This window comes from Colletotrichum aenigma (assembly GCF_013390185.1).
Source record: "Colletotrichum aenigma strain Cg56 chromosome Unknown KSG_Cg56_contig04, whole genome shotgun sequence".
Taxonomy (NCBI): Eukaryota; Fungi; Ascomycota; class Sordariomycetes; order Glomerellales; family Glomerellaceae; genus Colletotrichum; species Colletotrichum aenigma.
Genome location: NW_023500910.1, coordinates 3,778,170 through 3,795,967, shown reverse-complemented (window position 1 = coordinate 3,795,967; position 17,798 = coordinate 3,778,170). Strand labels below are relative to the sequence as shown.

At 37.2% G+C, this 17,798-nt stretch overlaps 1 protein-coding gene across 1 annotated transcript; it reads right to left on the bottom strand.

Moving 5' to 3' along the window:
- Positions 1 to 4,428, bottom strand: CGCA056_v006878 (uncharacterized protein; the record flags this gene model as incomplete). The annotated part of the gene is made up of 5 exons (XM_037322127.1): positions 1 to 250; positions 1,141 to 1,246; positions 3,612 to 3,722; positions 3,779 to 4,147; positions 4,194 to 4,428. 5 exons carry the CDS (start codon positions 4,426 to 4,428, stop codon positions 1 to 3), a joined length of 1,071 nt encoding a protein of 356 aa, XP_037180395.1.
- Positions 4,429 to 17,798: the final 13,370 nt, after the last annotated feature.

Here is a 17,798-nt window from a genome sequence, read left to right as displayed (position 1 = left end):
CTAGCTAATGCTGCCGAAGTTCTGTGGTTGCGTCCAGTTGTGCGAGGCGATCTGGTGGCCCGAGTCGCAGGCCTTCTTGGCGCCGGCGCGCTGGTTGTAGATGCAGCCGTAGAGGGCATCGGCGAAGACGCGGGGCTTGGCGCACTTTTGTATCACGACGCCCGGGCTGGGGGCGCGCTTGATGAGCTCGAGGAGGTTCTCGATGGGGATTGCCGCGGCGAAGTTGGCCAGCAGCTGGGCGATAACGATGCTGTCGAGGAAGAGCGTTGTGTGACAGTGGTGATGTTTCCACGGGTACAAAGATCAGAGGAGTCCAAGTAAATGTTGGAGATACCAGACTTTGGGAAATAGTAAGTAGACACAATAGGAATGAACCTGGCTTCAAGCACGACTGTATATCTCTTGCTTGACTACGAGTGATAGACGATGGTGAGCCGACTGAGACAGCTTCAATCTCGTCGATCTATAGAACTAGAAGGAGCGGGAGAAGCTCCTTTGTGGGCGCACATGGGGCGCATAGCCAGGAAGACTCCCGACCGACAACGACAACCGATCTCAACCGCCTTGAAGCAGTGACCACGCTCTGTACCCGACCGGCGGCGACGACCTCGACCTCAAATGTCTCGAAGTCGCGACCGCCGCTTGGCCCGTCACCATCGTTGGCAGCGCTCGACAACAGCTTCAACAACGCCGCCGCTGGTCAGCCGCGACACGAGTCCCGCGCAGTCCCTTCTCGTCACCCTGAACTCTGCTCTGACGACTGCTGCGAGTGCCAGCGAATCCCATATGCGACGATTTGTATTGTGTCGCCGGTTCTCTCCTCCGCTGGCCGCCATTGACCACCAGTACCCAGATCTACCGTCATTTGCGAATCGAAAGCCACTTTGCCTTCCCTACTGGGATCGGGATCGGACTCGGGATCGGGCTCCTGAGCGTCGGGTGGACTACCTCAGTCGTTCCTCATCACGGTGGAAGCGGCGGCATGCGGTGGGAGTGCGACTGCTGCGCTTGACCTGGTGAGCAGGGTGGACAACAACGGAATCTCGGTCTCGCCTGCGACCTGGTTCGTGCTAGGTGGAATCGCCCGCCCTCTTGATCTTCCCGCCGGTCGATACGGCTCTCGGGCTCGGCCAGTCGGACATCGGCCTGTAGACGGCGCTCGTGCTTGGCGTCCTGCTGTGGGCGATCATCGTGTCGGTGTCGCTGGCGTGCTGACGATCCGAGTGCTGGTCGGGCGGGATGTATGCTGTAGGCACCTATTAGTGGGTGCATTGCTAGCTAGCGAAGCAAATGGCGCATTCTAGCCGTTTTGACAGTCGCTATTATGTTTGCTAGCGAAGATTTGCAGTGCACTTCCAACAGCCAATGATGAAGGACGTCGGATCATTCTCCACGTCCATCACGTCGACGTGTCTAGAGTGGTGACAGAGTGGGTCCTGTTCGTACCAGGCATGCTTCCAATCGCCTCACACGCGCGAAACTCAACTATGTTGAATCATTTGCTTCTCGCAGATAAGAGAATAATCAGGCTGCTCAGCGGTTTACTGTAGACGGTAGTATGGAAGAAGAGAGCAGTGACTTGCATTCCAGGGCGGAGCTGAGGAGGTTCAAGACCCTATCACTTGGGATTCAGCCGGAAGCGCCCAGGCAGCAAAGTAGGTGCCTGAGGTCATGGGTTCTTTTTAGAATCACGCCCGGGCGCAGAACTAGCCTTCCACCATCTGACGGCACATCCACCGTCCGAAACGGATTTGATCGGCTAGACTATGTTCCGTCCTGTCCGTTCATCGGAACGGTGCCCACCACTTTGGGTTGGCGAAGCCATCACGAATAACGCTGCCTCCGCTCCATCTAGATGGTTCCAGTGAGGGGGGTTCCAAAAGTGGGTGACTTGACTTAGCGATCTCCCAGATTCACCGGCTCCTTATCAATAGCATCACTGATAACAATCACTTCGTCCCTCTCGCCGCGTTCATAGAGGCGCAAATCCAACACAGATCAGCCAGCAACAAGGAGCTGTAGCGCCAGCATGCCGTGAGATTATGGCGGCATCAACAGAAGAGGAAACAGGTCGCATTGCCCGCGCAGACAAGGAAGCGACTCAGAAGAAGCAGGGGAGTTAAACAATGATATTGTGGTGGAAGCTTTGGGAGGAAAGGTAGATGGAACAAGGACGCAACTTCAAATGGAGGACGACTTCTCGATTACCCTACCCCCGCCCGTAACACTCAAAACCAACATATACAGCTGAGACTGAGGAGCGAGAAAAGCAGCCTAATAGAGGAATGGAAGTATTGACCACCTAATGCGCTCCGTGAAAATGCTACTTACTTATTTCCTTGTCGTCTTCTTGACCTGCTTACTCATGATCGCCCAGTGTTGAACTATAGCCTGTTCGCTTCGCTGCAATTTACCAGCAATCCAAGACCACTCTTTTCCCTCCTGAACCCATGCACGCAGACGTAATTCTTCCAAAGGTGTCCAACGGCGACGCTGAGGCCGTTTACCCTTTTCTTCAGGGCTATCTGAGCTGTCGCTACGATCAGAACTCAAGCTTTCACTTTCGCTGTCGCTGTCGCTGTCTTCTCTAGAGTTGTCGTCTGAACTTTCGTCATTTTTAACCATCTCAGGATTTGACAGCCCGACAGTTGACTCCGCTACATGTTCTTGGTTGCTGTTTCCCATGCTGGTTGTGCTGTGCGGAAGCTTCTTTGTGGCATAATCACTGATAAACCCAAGGAACAGCTGAAGCATGTCCAATGCCCTTTCACTGCTAACGCCACTCCCAATGAGAGCCTGGACGGTGTCACTCATCCGCAGCAAATGTTCTGCAGAAAAGCCACAGTTGTGACATGTGGTTGAGGATGGATCTGCTGTGGTGGCGACAGGTGGGAGGAGAGCTTGTCCGGACCTTTGGGGACTAGGCTCCCCTGAAGAGTGGTTGAGGCGAGGTGAAGTAACTTCCGGTGTAGTTCGCGATCGCCTCTGTAGTCTTCCCATCCGCTTCCCTCTTCTCAAAGCATGGTCCACGTCCAGTGCAGGTAGTCCATCAAGGTGCGGGTGGTCCTTATCACAGTCCATAGAGATAGCTGCGTGAGACCGTGCCTGTGTAGAGGAGTGCTGGAGTTGTCTGTCGCTTTGGGTTATGAGGCCTCTCTTGTCTGGCTGGTCTTTCAAGACTCGAGATGGTAGTGCGCGTAAAGTCCTCACTGGAAGAGCCTGTGATACAGTCCCCATGTTGGCATCTCGTGACCTGCGTCGTTTAGGCAAGCGACGATTGTGGCTTTCGCAGGTGTCTTCGATTGCCCCACAGCCTCGTTTCCTTCGGCTGGTGATGGTGTCACCACCTTGCTGTGAGACGGCGGTGTGATCTGAGGATGGAGTAGGAAGCGTGAAAACGTCTGTTTGAGGCTCTTCCACCATATCTAAGGAAGCGGCGGCAGCGTTGACGGAGAAACTGGTAATAGGGCTTGATGCGCATGACGGACTCCCCGTGGAGTCGGGCGCCACGGAGGTGCTTCTGGTGAGGATGTGTGATGTGGTGATCCCCGACGAATCTGGACTGGTAAGTTTGGGTCTTGGAACCGCTAACTGCTGAGGACATCTCTTACTCTTGGTGTCGTTATCATAAGAGCTGCCGTAATCATCTTTGGCTGAGCCGTTATTACCACAGCTTTCCCTAGTGTCGCTGCTCTCGCTCCTCTCTTTTGATCCAGCAATATCTGTGAATGTTTGTTTCAGTCTTAAATATATCCAGTTTGCGGTTTTGGTCACTCACCTGTGTTCATGTCGCCAAGACAACTTGTTAGGTGAAGTTGCTCAGTTGAACGTCTGACCAGGTCAGGAGCCAGGGGGTGTTCGCTTCGTGAAGAGGCAGTTGCCACTTCTTGCGAACTCGGTTCTGTGGGAGGCTGGGCTAGTACAGGAGTGTAAGTCGACCAGGATTCCGAAGACTTGATCTCATCTGGCAAGATGGGTTTCGTAATTTCCGCTGTGACACCACCGATGTCGGAGATCGGGGCAAAAGGCTCGGTCGTGTGTGCAATGTCACCCAGAGTATCGCTGTTATATAACTCAGCTGTGTCGAAGACCTCAATAAAGTTGAATTCGAGGTTGTCAATACCAGAAAAAGAGTTGGCAAGACCACCTGCTTATTGTAAGTTAATGCTTATTAGGATGTGATGTGGGCGTACCTGATGTGTAGCCTGAAGCCTGAGTCTCTGTCAAAATGAGAGCTCCGACATCTTGCTCGAGTGGTGTTGCGAGCACCGTGGACAAGTTCGCTGATGTTTGCTGGTGCTTTTGCGGCTCCTCGAGCTGGCGTTGACATTTCTGTCGTCTGCGCTCCTTCTGTTTACGCTCCTTTTCTTGGTAGAGCTTTGCAAAGGATTGCACGTCATGCGTTTTTTTGAAGTTGGGGTGAGCCATCCTATGAGGTTGAGTATGAGCAGTATGGAATCAGTCGGCTGCTGTAATAGGGGTAGAAGGAAGGCTTTATATAGGTTTTCTTTCGAGCCGAAGGCCCCATCTCTGGATACAACAGTCGGGTCAAACCACCCCTTCATCAAACCAGAGCGGAGCTTGCAGCTCCTACATCCGCAGTGAAAGCCAAACGTAATATCGCCAGGCCCCCCGTTTCATAGCAACGCCGCTGCCCTGCCGTGTCGTTTTCTCTATGCCTCGGCGATGCCCCTGACGCGCTGGCGGCGCTTTCCCTCTCTTCTGAAATACGCCAACGATTGATCATGGACGCAGTAGCTTGCAGCCCTGGGTCCTTGGCCAAGTCCCATAAGCCACGTCACCAACTTCAGAGCAAACCAGGCCCGGTCCTAGCGGCACAAATCATAGTTGGCGTAGCAAGACAGGCACCCATCCATCGATGCAAACTCTCGGACTTGTAGTTGCACCGAGGGAGGCTAGTCTGGCTGAACCCGACCCTCCATCGAGCTCGGCCAACCTGTCAGCTGGCCTAACGATCGCCCCCTTGACATGGGGGAGAGAGGTCATCTGCTGCTTCTCCTGGGAAGTGTGCCGTGACTCTCCAGGGCCAAGGGCACGATCCGTTGGGAATGGTACCTCGGAAGCCGTACGACAGTCTCATACTATTGGGATGAGGCAGCCTTTGTGGCGGAGCTGTTGATCGTCTTGGGAATATTGCGCCGGCACTTCGAGCTGTGCTCGAGCTTCGTGGCAACCTCCGTCTCGTATATGCAAGGTGATATATCTTAGCACCCCTTTGTGGGAGGCAAACCAGGCAGACTCGAACGGCATGGTTGAGATGAGAATTGCCTCTTCAGGCAATTTTGTGGCTTAGGAAGCCAGCTTAGCGGCTACCCAATGCGCCGGCGTAACACCTGACCGTCCATTTTGCTGGGTATCGATCTATGAACGTCCAGGTTCAAGGGCCGGCAGTCCTGCCCACGGCTTGGAAGCATTCCAATGGGGTAATCTCGTTGGCGAGCCCCTGCTCCTCATCTTGCGAGAGTGCTGCGAGAAATGTGATCCCGACCAGTGGAAGACAGCATATCAGGGCGAGCTCTGCGACTCCTTGCGGCAGTTTCCGAATTGTTGTACACTGGCTCACATGCTGCCAGCATCAGTCGATTCTCGGGGTCTCGGATAGAAGACTTCTTTGCGAACCATATCCCAGGTCTGGGTCGACGTTACATGAGCCAAGCCACTGAAAAGCAGGCTATCTCGAGGATGACGTGTCCAGCCTGTCGTTCAACAGCGGAGCCGCGGGGCGTACATGGCCAGGCTGGCGTGCTTTATTTGAGGCTGTCATCGTCGGTGGCACTTCGCCAGGGGTAGGTGAGCCGGACGCCCAGGCTACAGTCGAGACGTGAATTACCCAACAAGGGAATTTTGTTAGCATAAGCCATTGTAGCCCCTGAACAATGCGTCCCTGAAGCCCAGGGAGGCCTCAGCGAGGCGGACTTTATCCTTTCTCGACCACCAGCCTAGCTGGGTGCCTATCTCTGCGACATGTGGCGTTTCTCGCCCTCTTTGCCAACTCTCAACCGCTGGCAAGGTTGAAGGCTTGGAAATTACTAAAGACGGTAATTCCTCAGTCAAGCCCTGCCTCCCTACGCCCGAGGATGGACTGTCAGGGATATCACCGCGGGCGCTCGTCATAATGCCTGATGCAGCACCTCACACCACCGCTGCATGGTTGCATGATCCCGTACCGCATCCCACGACCCCTGCTGAGTTGTCAAATTACCAGAAGAGGTAATTTTGGGTCTGAGGGAAGGCGAGGCACCCGCGGCTTCACTCCTGGGCGGCTGTAACGGAGCAGTCGCGAGAACTGAGGTGGCACCTCGGACCAGCGTTGGCCTGTTGTATGGTTCCGTAGCTCATCCTATGATCCCCCCTGAGTCCTCAAATTACCAGAAGAGGCCATTTTGGGTCGGAGGGTAAGGCGAGGTGGGCATGGACGGACGGTAAGGGGAACCCTCGAGAACGGGCGACGGACCCGCTAGGCGTTCCCTCGGGTACTTGGGAATTGTCGACATCGACAATGCACAGAATCGAGAAGGCGCAAGGCAGCAGACGAGGGTAGACCAGATTACCATAAACGGCAATACACTGAGGAAATTAGCAACACTGTTCCAGCAGGAGAACACCGGAGCCTACTGTGCAGGGCACGCTGCACCTGGCATCGGCATAACGGGTGGAGGTAACGGAAAAGAGATACCTTGACCATCCAAGCACCGGCATTAACTGGTGTTGGGAAAAGCTGGTGGTTTATCGTGTGGTTTATTATCGCGAGTGGGAGTTAAATGGACGTTGACGAAGGGCGAACGTTGTGGTAGAATGTGGATGTGGCTGAGGCGGGCGGAAGGAACATGAGAGTGGCGCAGGGCAAAGCTGCGAGAAGGAAAAGATACAAAGGGAACTTCGAGGTACATCTGCGCGTTGGGCGGGGCAGGCGCTCATTTATGGGACGGCAAAAACAGCGAGGGATGGCATGGCCGAGAATTACCCGATGTGGCAGGTGCCGAAAATGGCAAGTCAGGACCGCCGTTTCCGAAGGCAGGCAAGCCGTCTCATGTTTTACTGTATTTAAACAAATAATTTTATTAATTCATATGTTATATAATATTTAAAAAGCTAAATCTATTATTTAGTTTATATCTTCTATTTATTAAAGGTTTAATATTTATTTTTACACTAAATTAAAAACGATTTTAGTAATATTTATAAAGGTATAGCTATTATTAACTAAAGTATTAATTTTATTATCTATATTAAGATCTTCTTAAATATAATAAGTTTCTAAGTCTAACTATTTTAGTTAGTTATATCTAGTAAATCTTTAGTTTTTTATACTATTTTATAAATTATTTTAAAGTTATATATTTTTCTGGTTATAATTATTATATTTTAGCTAAGAAGTATAGATGTGAAAGGCTTAATCTTAATATTATCAACAAAGCTATTTTTATTCTTATTATTAAAAGCTATATAAAAATTAGAAACTTTCTCTTTATTTAAAATTATTCTAAAATATTTCTTTTTAGATTTTAAACTTAAAATATAGTTAATTATAATTATTGTTTTTAATTAATATTAAATTAGTTTATATTGTTTCTCTATAAGAGTAAGATATTCTTTAATTATATTATTAATGTTTAGTTTATTAAGAAATCTCTAAAGCTCTAAATGAAAATTATTATAAAAGATTATTAATAGTTAAATAGTAATTAATATAAAGCTTATTGAGAACTATTTATATTTAAAATAGTTTTAACAGAAATATAGAGGTTTATATTACTAATAAGGTTTTCTATAGTAAACTTATATTTCTAAATTTAATTAATAAACTCTCTCTAAAATGAAGTGAAATACTTATGAATAATATCTTAGAAATTATAATATCTTTTCTTAAAATAATACTATAATTTCTTTTATTCTAAGTAATATTCTTATTAGCTTAAAGTGTTTCTATAAAATAGTTAGTTCTAATACCTTATAATCTCTATTTCTATACTTAAAATATAAAGTTTTATATTTAAACTAAAAATCTAAATATTTAACTTTTTATAATAAGAAATATATTATTTATAAAATATTAGTTTAATACTCTATTTGTATTAGCTTTTACTTAAAAAATGTTATATTACTATAGGATTCAGTTTAGCTATAATAAATTTATTATTTAAAATTATTATTCAACTAAACTAAATATCTTATTAAGTTTTATTAAGATTTAAAATAGTATTAATTTTAGGTTAGATATTTTAGATAGCTAGTTAGAAGTTTTTAGTGAGAATGTTTGTTATAATAAAGTAGACATCTATAGAGAGTATAAATATTTTATTAGTTACTATTACTTTAGCTATGATAATAGCTAAATTAGTGTTAATATTAAGTTTATTAGTTTTTTATAAAACTAAAAGTAGTTTAGATATAATATATAATAGGATTTGTTTTTAAGAGGTTACTAAAAGCTAAGATTATACGGTTTTATAGTTTTTTTACTATTTCTAACTATTTCTCTATTAATTTCTTATTAATAAGAAAATTCTATAATAAAAACTAATAAAAAGCTAGCTTATAATTTAAGGTTGTTTCCTTTTTTTCTACTAAATCTCTCTCTTAAGTTATAGAATTTGACTAATACTAATAGTAATTTATTTTTTAAAGTTATAAATTAACATAACATATATATTTTATTAATAGCTATACACAAAATAAATTTATTATTATATATAAGATTATTTTCCTCTTAAGAAGTTAGAATAAAACATACTTTTAATATTAGTAATTATTATATAATAGAAATAATCTTAAGTATATTATTAGTACTTATAATATAATTAGACTAATAAAGCGTTTATTTATATTCTAAATAAACTCTTTTCTTTACACTTTACAATTTATATTAATAAAAAAAGCGTTATTACTATCCTAATTAATAAGGTATAAGATTACAATTTAATTATAAAATCTCTTATTAAAGCTAATAATATATTAATAGTTATGATACTTTTAGTAGAAAGTTTATAACCTCTTAGCTATTACTTAATATTTTAGGTTTAATATTATAGCTTTTTCTAATAGTTAATTTTCTAGAAAGGAATTCTTATTACTAAAAGAAGAGGTATTATTAGAAAATAGTGAAGTTAAAGAATTTAAATAGTTAGCTATAAATATTAAGTACTAAGCGTTATTTTCTATAAGCTTTGTTTTCCTCTTACTATTTCTTTTTATAAATTATATTAAAAAACCTAATACTATAGTGAAATTCAAAACTTATACTTTAAAGTTAAATATTAGTCTAAAGATTATTCTATAATATTTATACTATCTTTTTATAACTATTATTAAGGATAACAGTAAAGTTATAGAGAAAAAGGGTTATATAAGAGAAAAAGATATTAGGTTATACTACAAATTATCATAGCCTTTCTACTAGCTATAAGTAATAGTAGAAGTAGCTGAAACTATACGTAAGTAAAGTAAATAATAATAATAGGAATATAAATATAATTAATCTTTAGGTTTTATATTCTATAGCTTAGAAAGAATATCTTTTTATGTTTATCAAGTTTAGACTTTTACATCTAATATATTAAGAGTCCCTATAGGTATGTAATTATTTATGTATCCAGCTAACCTAAGCAGAAAGGCTTATAATAAGTTATATATACTAAAATTATTATTAATAGCTTTAACTATCTTTATATTAACTTTAAAGCTATATAACTTTAATATATTATTTTTATTAGCTATTTTAAGTAAATAATATCAAGTGAATTTCAATAGAGTCTTCTTATTAATATAAAGAAAGTTATTATACTTAAAGCTTTTAATTTTATTAATTTTAGTTTTATAGATTAAGTTATTTAGTATAGCTTTATATAGCTTATATATAGGTATAATAAAGGGGAAGGATATTATATAATGTTATTATATATACAAGAGAATATAAAGAATAGGTTTAAAGCTTTATTTAAATAGTTAAGTTCTTATATTATAGGTATAAAAACCTTTTTAGCTATAATATTAAAGAGTTACACTATGAAGTTTATACCTTTAAGTATAAGTTTAAGCTGTTATTAGGCTTTAGTTATATTATAAACGACGTTCTTATAAATAATAGTATTACAAATAACGCTTTTATTAGCTAGGAATAAGTTAAGCTAAGCGTTATTAACTAGTTATACTAAGATTTATTTGTTTACTATATTGAAATTAAGCATAAGTTAAAGTGCTGCTATTAGGTTTAAAATATAGGGGAAAAAAGTATAAAGTAAACTATAATACTTATTTATATAGGTTAACTAAACTGTTAATATTATTATTTATATTATTAGTATTTATATTAATATTATGTATTATATTATATATATAGTTATTATTATTAATAGGAAATTAGAAAAAATATAAATTATTTCTTTTTACTTCTATAGTAATAATATAATCTTTTATTAATATTATATAAAATAGGTTATTTCTATATAATAAAAGTAATACTTAAAAGATCTAATTTATATTAACTAAATAGATTAATATTTAGTTTAGATATATAATAAATATCTTTTAGTATTATATTATTATTATTAAGATATATTATTAAATTACTTTTTAGTATAGAAGTAAAAATCTTTATTTCTCTCTATTTTATTATTTTATTTTATTTTATAAGATTCTTTTAGAAAGTTATAGTTATTAACTATATAAATAACGTACTTTACCAGTCAGCTGCGCATATCAGTCAGCCGCGCACTTTTTCCATGACGCGCTTTGTTCCCAGCCACTTAAACCTTTGACGCGTAATATCTCAACAACCGCAATGCTGATTTACACCCAAGAAGATAAGATCATTCTTGCTATTGAGGCGATCCGATCGACACGTGCTCTAGGTCATAAACTTAGTACGCGAGGCGCTGCAAAGATATACGGTATCCCCAAAAGTACCTTACGTGACAGAATGAACAATCGACTACGCTGCGACTGTATCCAGCCCTAACGACATAAACTCAATCTAATCGAAGAGAAAACACTTCTCTAATACGTTATTAAGCAGGATTCTAGAGGATTTCCCCTGCAACTCGCTAGTGTGGAAGATATAGCGAATCTCCTGCTGCAGATGTAGAATAGGACGCCTGTCAGGAAGCATTAGGCTAAGAGGTTTATGAACTTGCAGCTAACTCTAAAGACTATATTTAATTATCTATATGATTATCAAAGGGTACTATAAGAGGACCTAGAGGTTATTTTGAAGTGGTTTGCATTATTAGGCAACATAATAGCTAAATACAGCATTAATAATAAGGATCTATATAACTTCGTTAAGACTGGCTTCATAATAGGCGTTATTACTAGTTTAATAGTTGTTATATATGCTGACAGACGCAGAAAAGCGAAATCTATCTAGCCTAGTAACTATAAATAGGCTATAGTTATTAAGTGTATTAATTTGAGGGGATAGTGCATCCCACTTTTTGTGATTATTTAAGGGTCCTATCACCTTGCTAACTAGTTAACAGAATTAGGCTTTCTAGGCGACTAGGTGATTAAACCAACTACTAATAGATAGACTGATAATAAAACTAGCCTAGACTGGATTAAGCATTTCGAAAAGTATACTTAGGCTTACGCAAAAGATGTCTATCAGATGCTTATAATTAATAGATATAAGACCTATTTATCAGCTGAATTTAATAAATACTATAAGCAGAATAATATTATAACTATCAGTATGCCTCTATATTTATCTTACTTACTCTAGCTATTAGATATTATGCTGTACTCGCCTTTAAAACGCGCATATAGGGATAAAATCAACCTATTTATTAAATCCTCTGTTAACCATATTATGAAGTCTGAGTTCTTTATTGCCTTCTATAAGGCCTATAATAAGATCTTTATAAATAGAAATATTAAATCTACCTTCTATAGAGCTAATATTTTACTATAGGACCTAAATTATATAATTAGGAAACTAAATATATATATATAGACGCCTACACCTCCTGCGACTAATCCCTCAACACTACTAGCCTAGTAGTTATAAACGCCCTCTAACTAACATAAAGCGCTTTCACAGTCAAACTTTATTAAAACTCAGATCTCAGCCTATTAGGGAAGCTCTCTAACACTAATAATTAAGGCAGTCGACCAGCTAGCAAAGGGTGCACAGGTAATAGCATACTTAATCATAATTTTAACGGATCAGATGCGCACACTTCAGGATGCTAATATAGCGCTTACTAAGCGCCAGAGAGCGAAAAAGATATACGTCCAACTTAGAGGAGCACTTAGTATAGCAGAATCTCAGGTTATCCTGGAAGAAAAGGGTAAAGGGAAACATCCAGCGCCTCAAGAAGGTGAAGATAGGGGTCTGTCGAAGAAGGGTCGGTCGGCTCAACGGCGTTGCGGTGTGTACGGCAAGACAGGCCATAATGCGCGAACGTGTTCTAAAGATGTAGAATCGTCTAGTGAATCAGATGCCGATGAGAGCTAATTGATTTTCTACGTTCTGGTTGTAAAAACTTATACGATGTTTGAAAGATGAGGAAAAGTGCGCGGCTGACTGATATGCGCGGCTGACTGGTAAAGTACGTTAGTAGTTATAATATTAATATAAAAGGCCGCCAGCCTTATATTATGAAATTTAACTAGTATTAACTACGAAAGCTAAACTGGTCCCCTCGCCCTCTACTAATAGCCTTTAGGTCACATAACTACTTAGATATCTTCTTCACCTCTACGTTCTTCTGTCAGTCTATTAGGACTTCAAATATCATAACAAGCCTTAATTGTCTTCCTCTAGCTGCCTCTATCTCCGCTCCTCTAAGCTGCGTTTTATTACTCTACTGCCTATTTACTTACCTTCTTCTATTAAGAATAAGTTAAGCTAAGTATTAATAACTAGTTATACTAAGATTTATTTATTTGCTTTATTAAAATTAAGTATAAGTTAAAATGCTATTATTAAGTTTTAATACTATAAAAGAAAAGTATGGAGTGAACTGCAATACCTATTTATATAGATTAACTAAATTGCTAATAATATTAATATAAAATTAACTATAACTTATTTTATTTTTATTATTATAACTCTTTTTAATAGTAAATTAATTAATTAAATAACTTAAAGAAAGATTACTAGTATTTTGTACAATATTATTAAGAGTAATATAGCTTATATTCTTAAAAACAGTATTCTTTTATTTAAAAATAAATTTATTAAATCTACAAATGTTTTATAATTACTAATAAATATATAAATAGTAATATTATTTATAGTAATTATATTAACTACTTTTTTAATATGAATAATATTAATCAAAGCTTTTTTTACTAATTAAGTATCTTTTAGAATACAAATAAACGTATGTTTTTTAATATAGTTTATTTTTCTATAATGTTTATAGTATAAACTTTTTTATTCTTTTTTAAATTTTTCTATTTATTTTATTTTAATTTGTATTATTTTTTTAATTTTCATATTCGTTTATTTTACTTTTTACTCTTAGTAGTTAAATGATTAAATATTTTCTTACTACTTTGTTTTATATTCATCTATAAAACTAATATATAAAAGGTTTAAGTTATAAATAGAGAAATTAGTTTTAAAAACCTAAGTTATAGAAGTTCTACATATTTTATAAATTTAATTTAAATTATTAAATATATTAATTATAATTATTTAATTTAATAGTTTTAACTACTTATAAAATAAGTTATCTATGAGTCTTTTTATTTTAAGTTTATAATTATAATATAGCCTCCTTATAAAAAAGCTATAGTAAAATTCACTTTATACATAGGTATAATTCTACATATAAATATAATTCTAAAAACACTATATAGATATTTTAACCTATACTTTCTACTAATTAAAGAAAATAATATGAAAACCTTATATATTCTAAGTAATAAGTAAACTTTCTAAATATTACTATATAAAGTTAAATATATACTGTAGCTAAATAGACTAATAGAATAGTAATAGCGCTAGTTATGTAGTATAAAGCTAATAGTAGTAATGCTATATATAATGAAGCTAATTATATTAAAACTAAATAGGTTACTAAATCTTTTATAGCTTAGTAATAGCTTTTTCAAACCTTCTAATAAGATGCTATAAATGCTACTATACAAGAGATAAATTCTTAACTAAAGAGGTTATTAAAAGAGGTTCTTATAGCTAAAATATAAAAACTCTAGTATAAAGCTTTATACTTATCCTTTTTCTTTTCTTTCTTCTTTATTAGCTTATAATAAATCCTAAAACTTTATAATATCTATACTATAAGAGATATATAAAAATACTAATTCTCTATAAAATACGCTCTTCTATAAATAAATAGCTAAAAGTATTACTACGTAGAATTATATTTATATAATAAATAAAACTTTTAAATTTAGTAAATACTTTTTTACTAATTAGTAGTATATCGTTAAAGTAGCTATAACTAAAGTTTTTATAAATATCTTTAAAAAGAACTCTCTCTATACTATAATTAAAGCGATAAATTGTAGCTTTAGATGCTTCTATATAGAGGCTATATATATTTCTAGCTATTCTAATGTAAGTTCTTTTATTTTATTTTATTTATATAGTTTTCTATAAAGTTAAAATTATTTAAAGAAGTATTTAAAAACGTTTTATTAATTAAAACTTTACGTATAAAACTTATAAATTTATATAAAACTTTTAGATATTTTTAAGTTAAATAAATATTTCTATTATGTTTTTATAACTTTTAGAAACTTATTATTATAGAATAACTATAATATGGTTCATCAGTCAGCCGGCTGGACCAGTCAGCCGGACGTTTTTTCCCACGTACATAACAACATCTAGTATTTCTCAACCACAACGCATTAAATCAACTATTAGTTGTCGCTATCAGAATCTCCTGAGGGTTCGACATCTTTGGAACAGGTTTGCGCGTTATGCCCAGTCTCACCATATATACCACAGCGTCTCCAAGCTGGCTGGGCTCTCTTTGATGGACCCCCCTCGTCGTCCTCTTGAGGTGCTGGACGTTTCCCTTTTTGTTTCCCTTTAAGCAAAACCTAAGATTCCTCTATACTAAGTGCCCCTCTAAGCTGGACCTGCGTTCTTTTAGCCCTCTGACGCTTATTAAGTGCTATATTTGCATCCTCAAGGGTATGAAGCCGATCAGTTAAAATAGTGATTAAGTGTGCTATTGCCTTCGCACCCTTTGATAATTGCTTAACTGCAGTAATAATTAGTGTTAGTAAGCTTCCTTGATAAGCAGAGATGCAACTTTTGATAAAGTTGGACTGCGAGACGGTTTGTTGTGGGTTAGAGGGCGTTTGCGACTGCTAAGGTGGAGGTGTTGAAGGGTTGGCTATAGGAGGTGTAGGCGTCTGTAAATGCATATCAAGCTTTTTGATGATATGGTCTAGGTCCTATAGTGAAATTCCAGCGCCTTAGAAAGCAGACCTGATGTTTTTCTTATTAAAAACCTTATTGTGGGCCTAGTGGAAGGCAACAAAGAACTCATACTTAGTGATATGATTTATGGAGGCTCTGATGAATTAGTTGATTTTATCACTATATATGCGTTTTAAAGGCGAATAAAGGGTAATATCTAATAGCTGTAGTAGATGCAATAAATATGCAGGCATACTAACGGTTATAATATTATTCTGCTTGCAGTAATTATTGAATTCAGCTGATAAATAGCTCTTATAGCTGTCGATAATAAGCATCCAGTAGACGCCCTTTATTTGGTTCTTAGTGTGTTTATTAAAGTGTTTAATCTAGTTAAGACCTATCTAATTATCCATCTATCTATTAGCAGTAGGTTTAATCACCTAGTTGCCTGGAAAACCTGATTCTGTGGTCTAACTGGCAAGGTGATATACGCCCTTGACGATTACAAACGGAGGGATGCACCACCCGCCCAAATTGATATATTTAATAACTATAGCCTATTCATAATTACCAGGCTGGACAGACTTTGCTTTGCTGCGTCGATCAGCATATGTAACTACTATTGACGCAGTGATCATGCCTATCATAAAGCCAGTTTCATCAAAATTATATAGGTCCCCCTCTTAGATGCTATACTTAGCTATTATGTTGCATAATAGCGCAAACCACTTTGATATAACCTCAGGATCTTCTTAAAGAGCCTTTTAATAATCATATGGACGATTAAACTTGGTTTTCAGAGCAGGCTGTGAGTCCACAAACCGCCTGGCCTATTGCTTGCCAACAGGCTTGCTATTACAGGCTTGCAGCAGGAGATTAGCTATATCTTCCACACTGCTGAGGCGGAAAGGAAATCCTCTGGAATCCTGTTCAATAACGTATTAGAGAAGTGTTTTCTCTTCGATCAGATTGAGTTTATATCGTTAGGGTTGAGCTTATTCGCATCGCGGTCGGTTGTTCATTCTATCGGCTAAGGTGCTCTTTGGGATACCATAGGTCTTTGCAGCACGCGAAATGCTTAAGTTATTACCTGCAGCGCGTGTCGATCGGATCGCTTCAATCGTGAGAATGACTTTGTCTTCTTGGGTGTAGATTGGCATTATGGTTGTTGAGATTTCACGCGTCAAAGGTTTAAGTGATTTGGACGTAAGAGTGTTTAGAAAAAAACGTCCGGCTGACTGGTCCGGCCGGCTGACTGATGAACCACGTTATATAGCTTAAAACTTTATAGTTTTAATTTTTATTAATAAAAATAATAAACTTAATAAAGTTTATAATAATATTTCTATTATACAGTAAAGTTTTAATATACATAGTTTATATTTTACAGTTCTATAAACTTATATATTTAAGAAACTAAAATGTAAAATTAATTATTATTATTTTAATAAGATATAGTATATAGTTATAAACCTTACCAAAAATAAGAAATAATAAATTATATATTAAAAAGCTATTATATATATAGTATAATAGTTTTGATAATAATATTATAATAATTATAAACCTAAAATATTAAAGTTTAATTATGTAAAAAAACATAGTTTTTATTTTGAAAATATTAAAATAAACTATGTTTAACATTAAAATAAGTTTATTTAATAAAACGTTTATTTTCTTTAAGTAAATCGTTTATATAAAAACTATTAATTATTAAAAAGAGATATAATATATGGAAGATTATATATTTTAAATTAAATCTTTAAAAATATTTAAATATAATTAATAGTAGTTTCTTTAGTATTTACTTATAATAAGTAATTATTATATTATTTAAAATTAAATTAAAGTTTAATAAAAGTCATTAACTATTTATAAAATATGAAGAGAAATACTTAATTATTAATAATTATAATATATATATAATAGATTTTATATAAGGAATAATTAAAGGCTACTAGCTTTATATTATGAAATTTAACTAGTATTAACTGCAAAAGCTACACTAGTCCCCTCACCCTCTACTAATAACCTTTAGGTCATATAACCTTTAGACTTAGACATCTTAACTTCAAACATTATAATAAGCCTTAACTGTCTTCCTCTAGCTACCTCTATCTCCATCAGTCTCCTTTATCTCCCACGCTATGTTCAATCTGCGCCTATCTTCTGTTATTTCCTTTGCCGTTCAGACGTCTCCGCTATAAGCTCCACCAGGCATAGTAGCCCTAAAGCCTCTATACCATCACGCTATATAACATCTTCCACCCTACTGCGCAGTCTTAATAGCTTTACCGCTATTAGCTATACTCTTAATATATTCACCCTTCCTAACTTACTAACTAATTAGGCTACTTTAGCTATTTTAAAGAAGCTTATAAAGTAATTATAGGTATTAAGATTATTATTAATAGCTTTAACTATATCTATA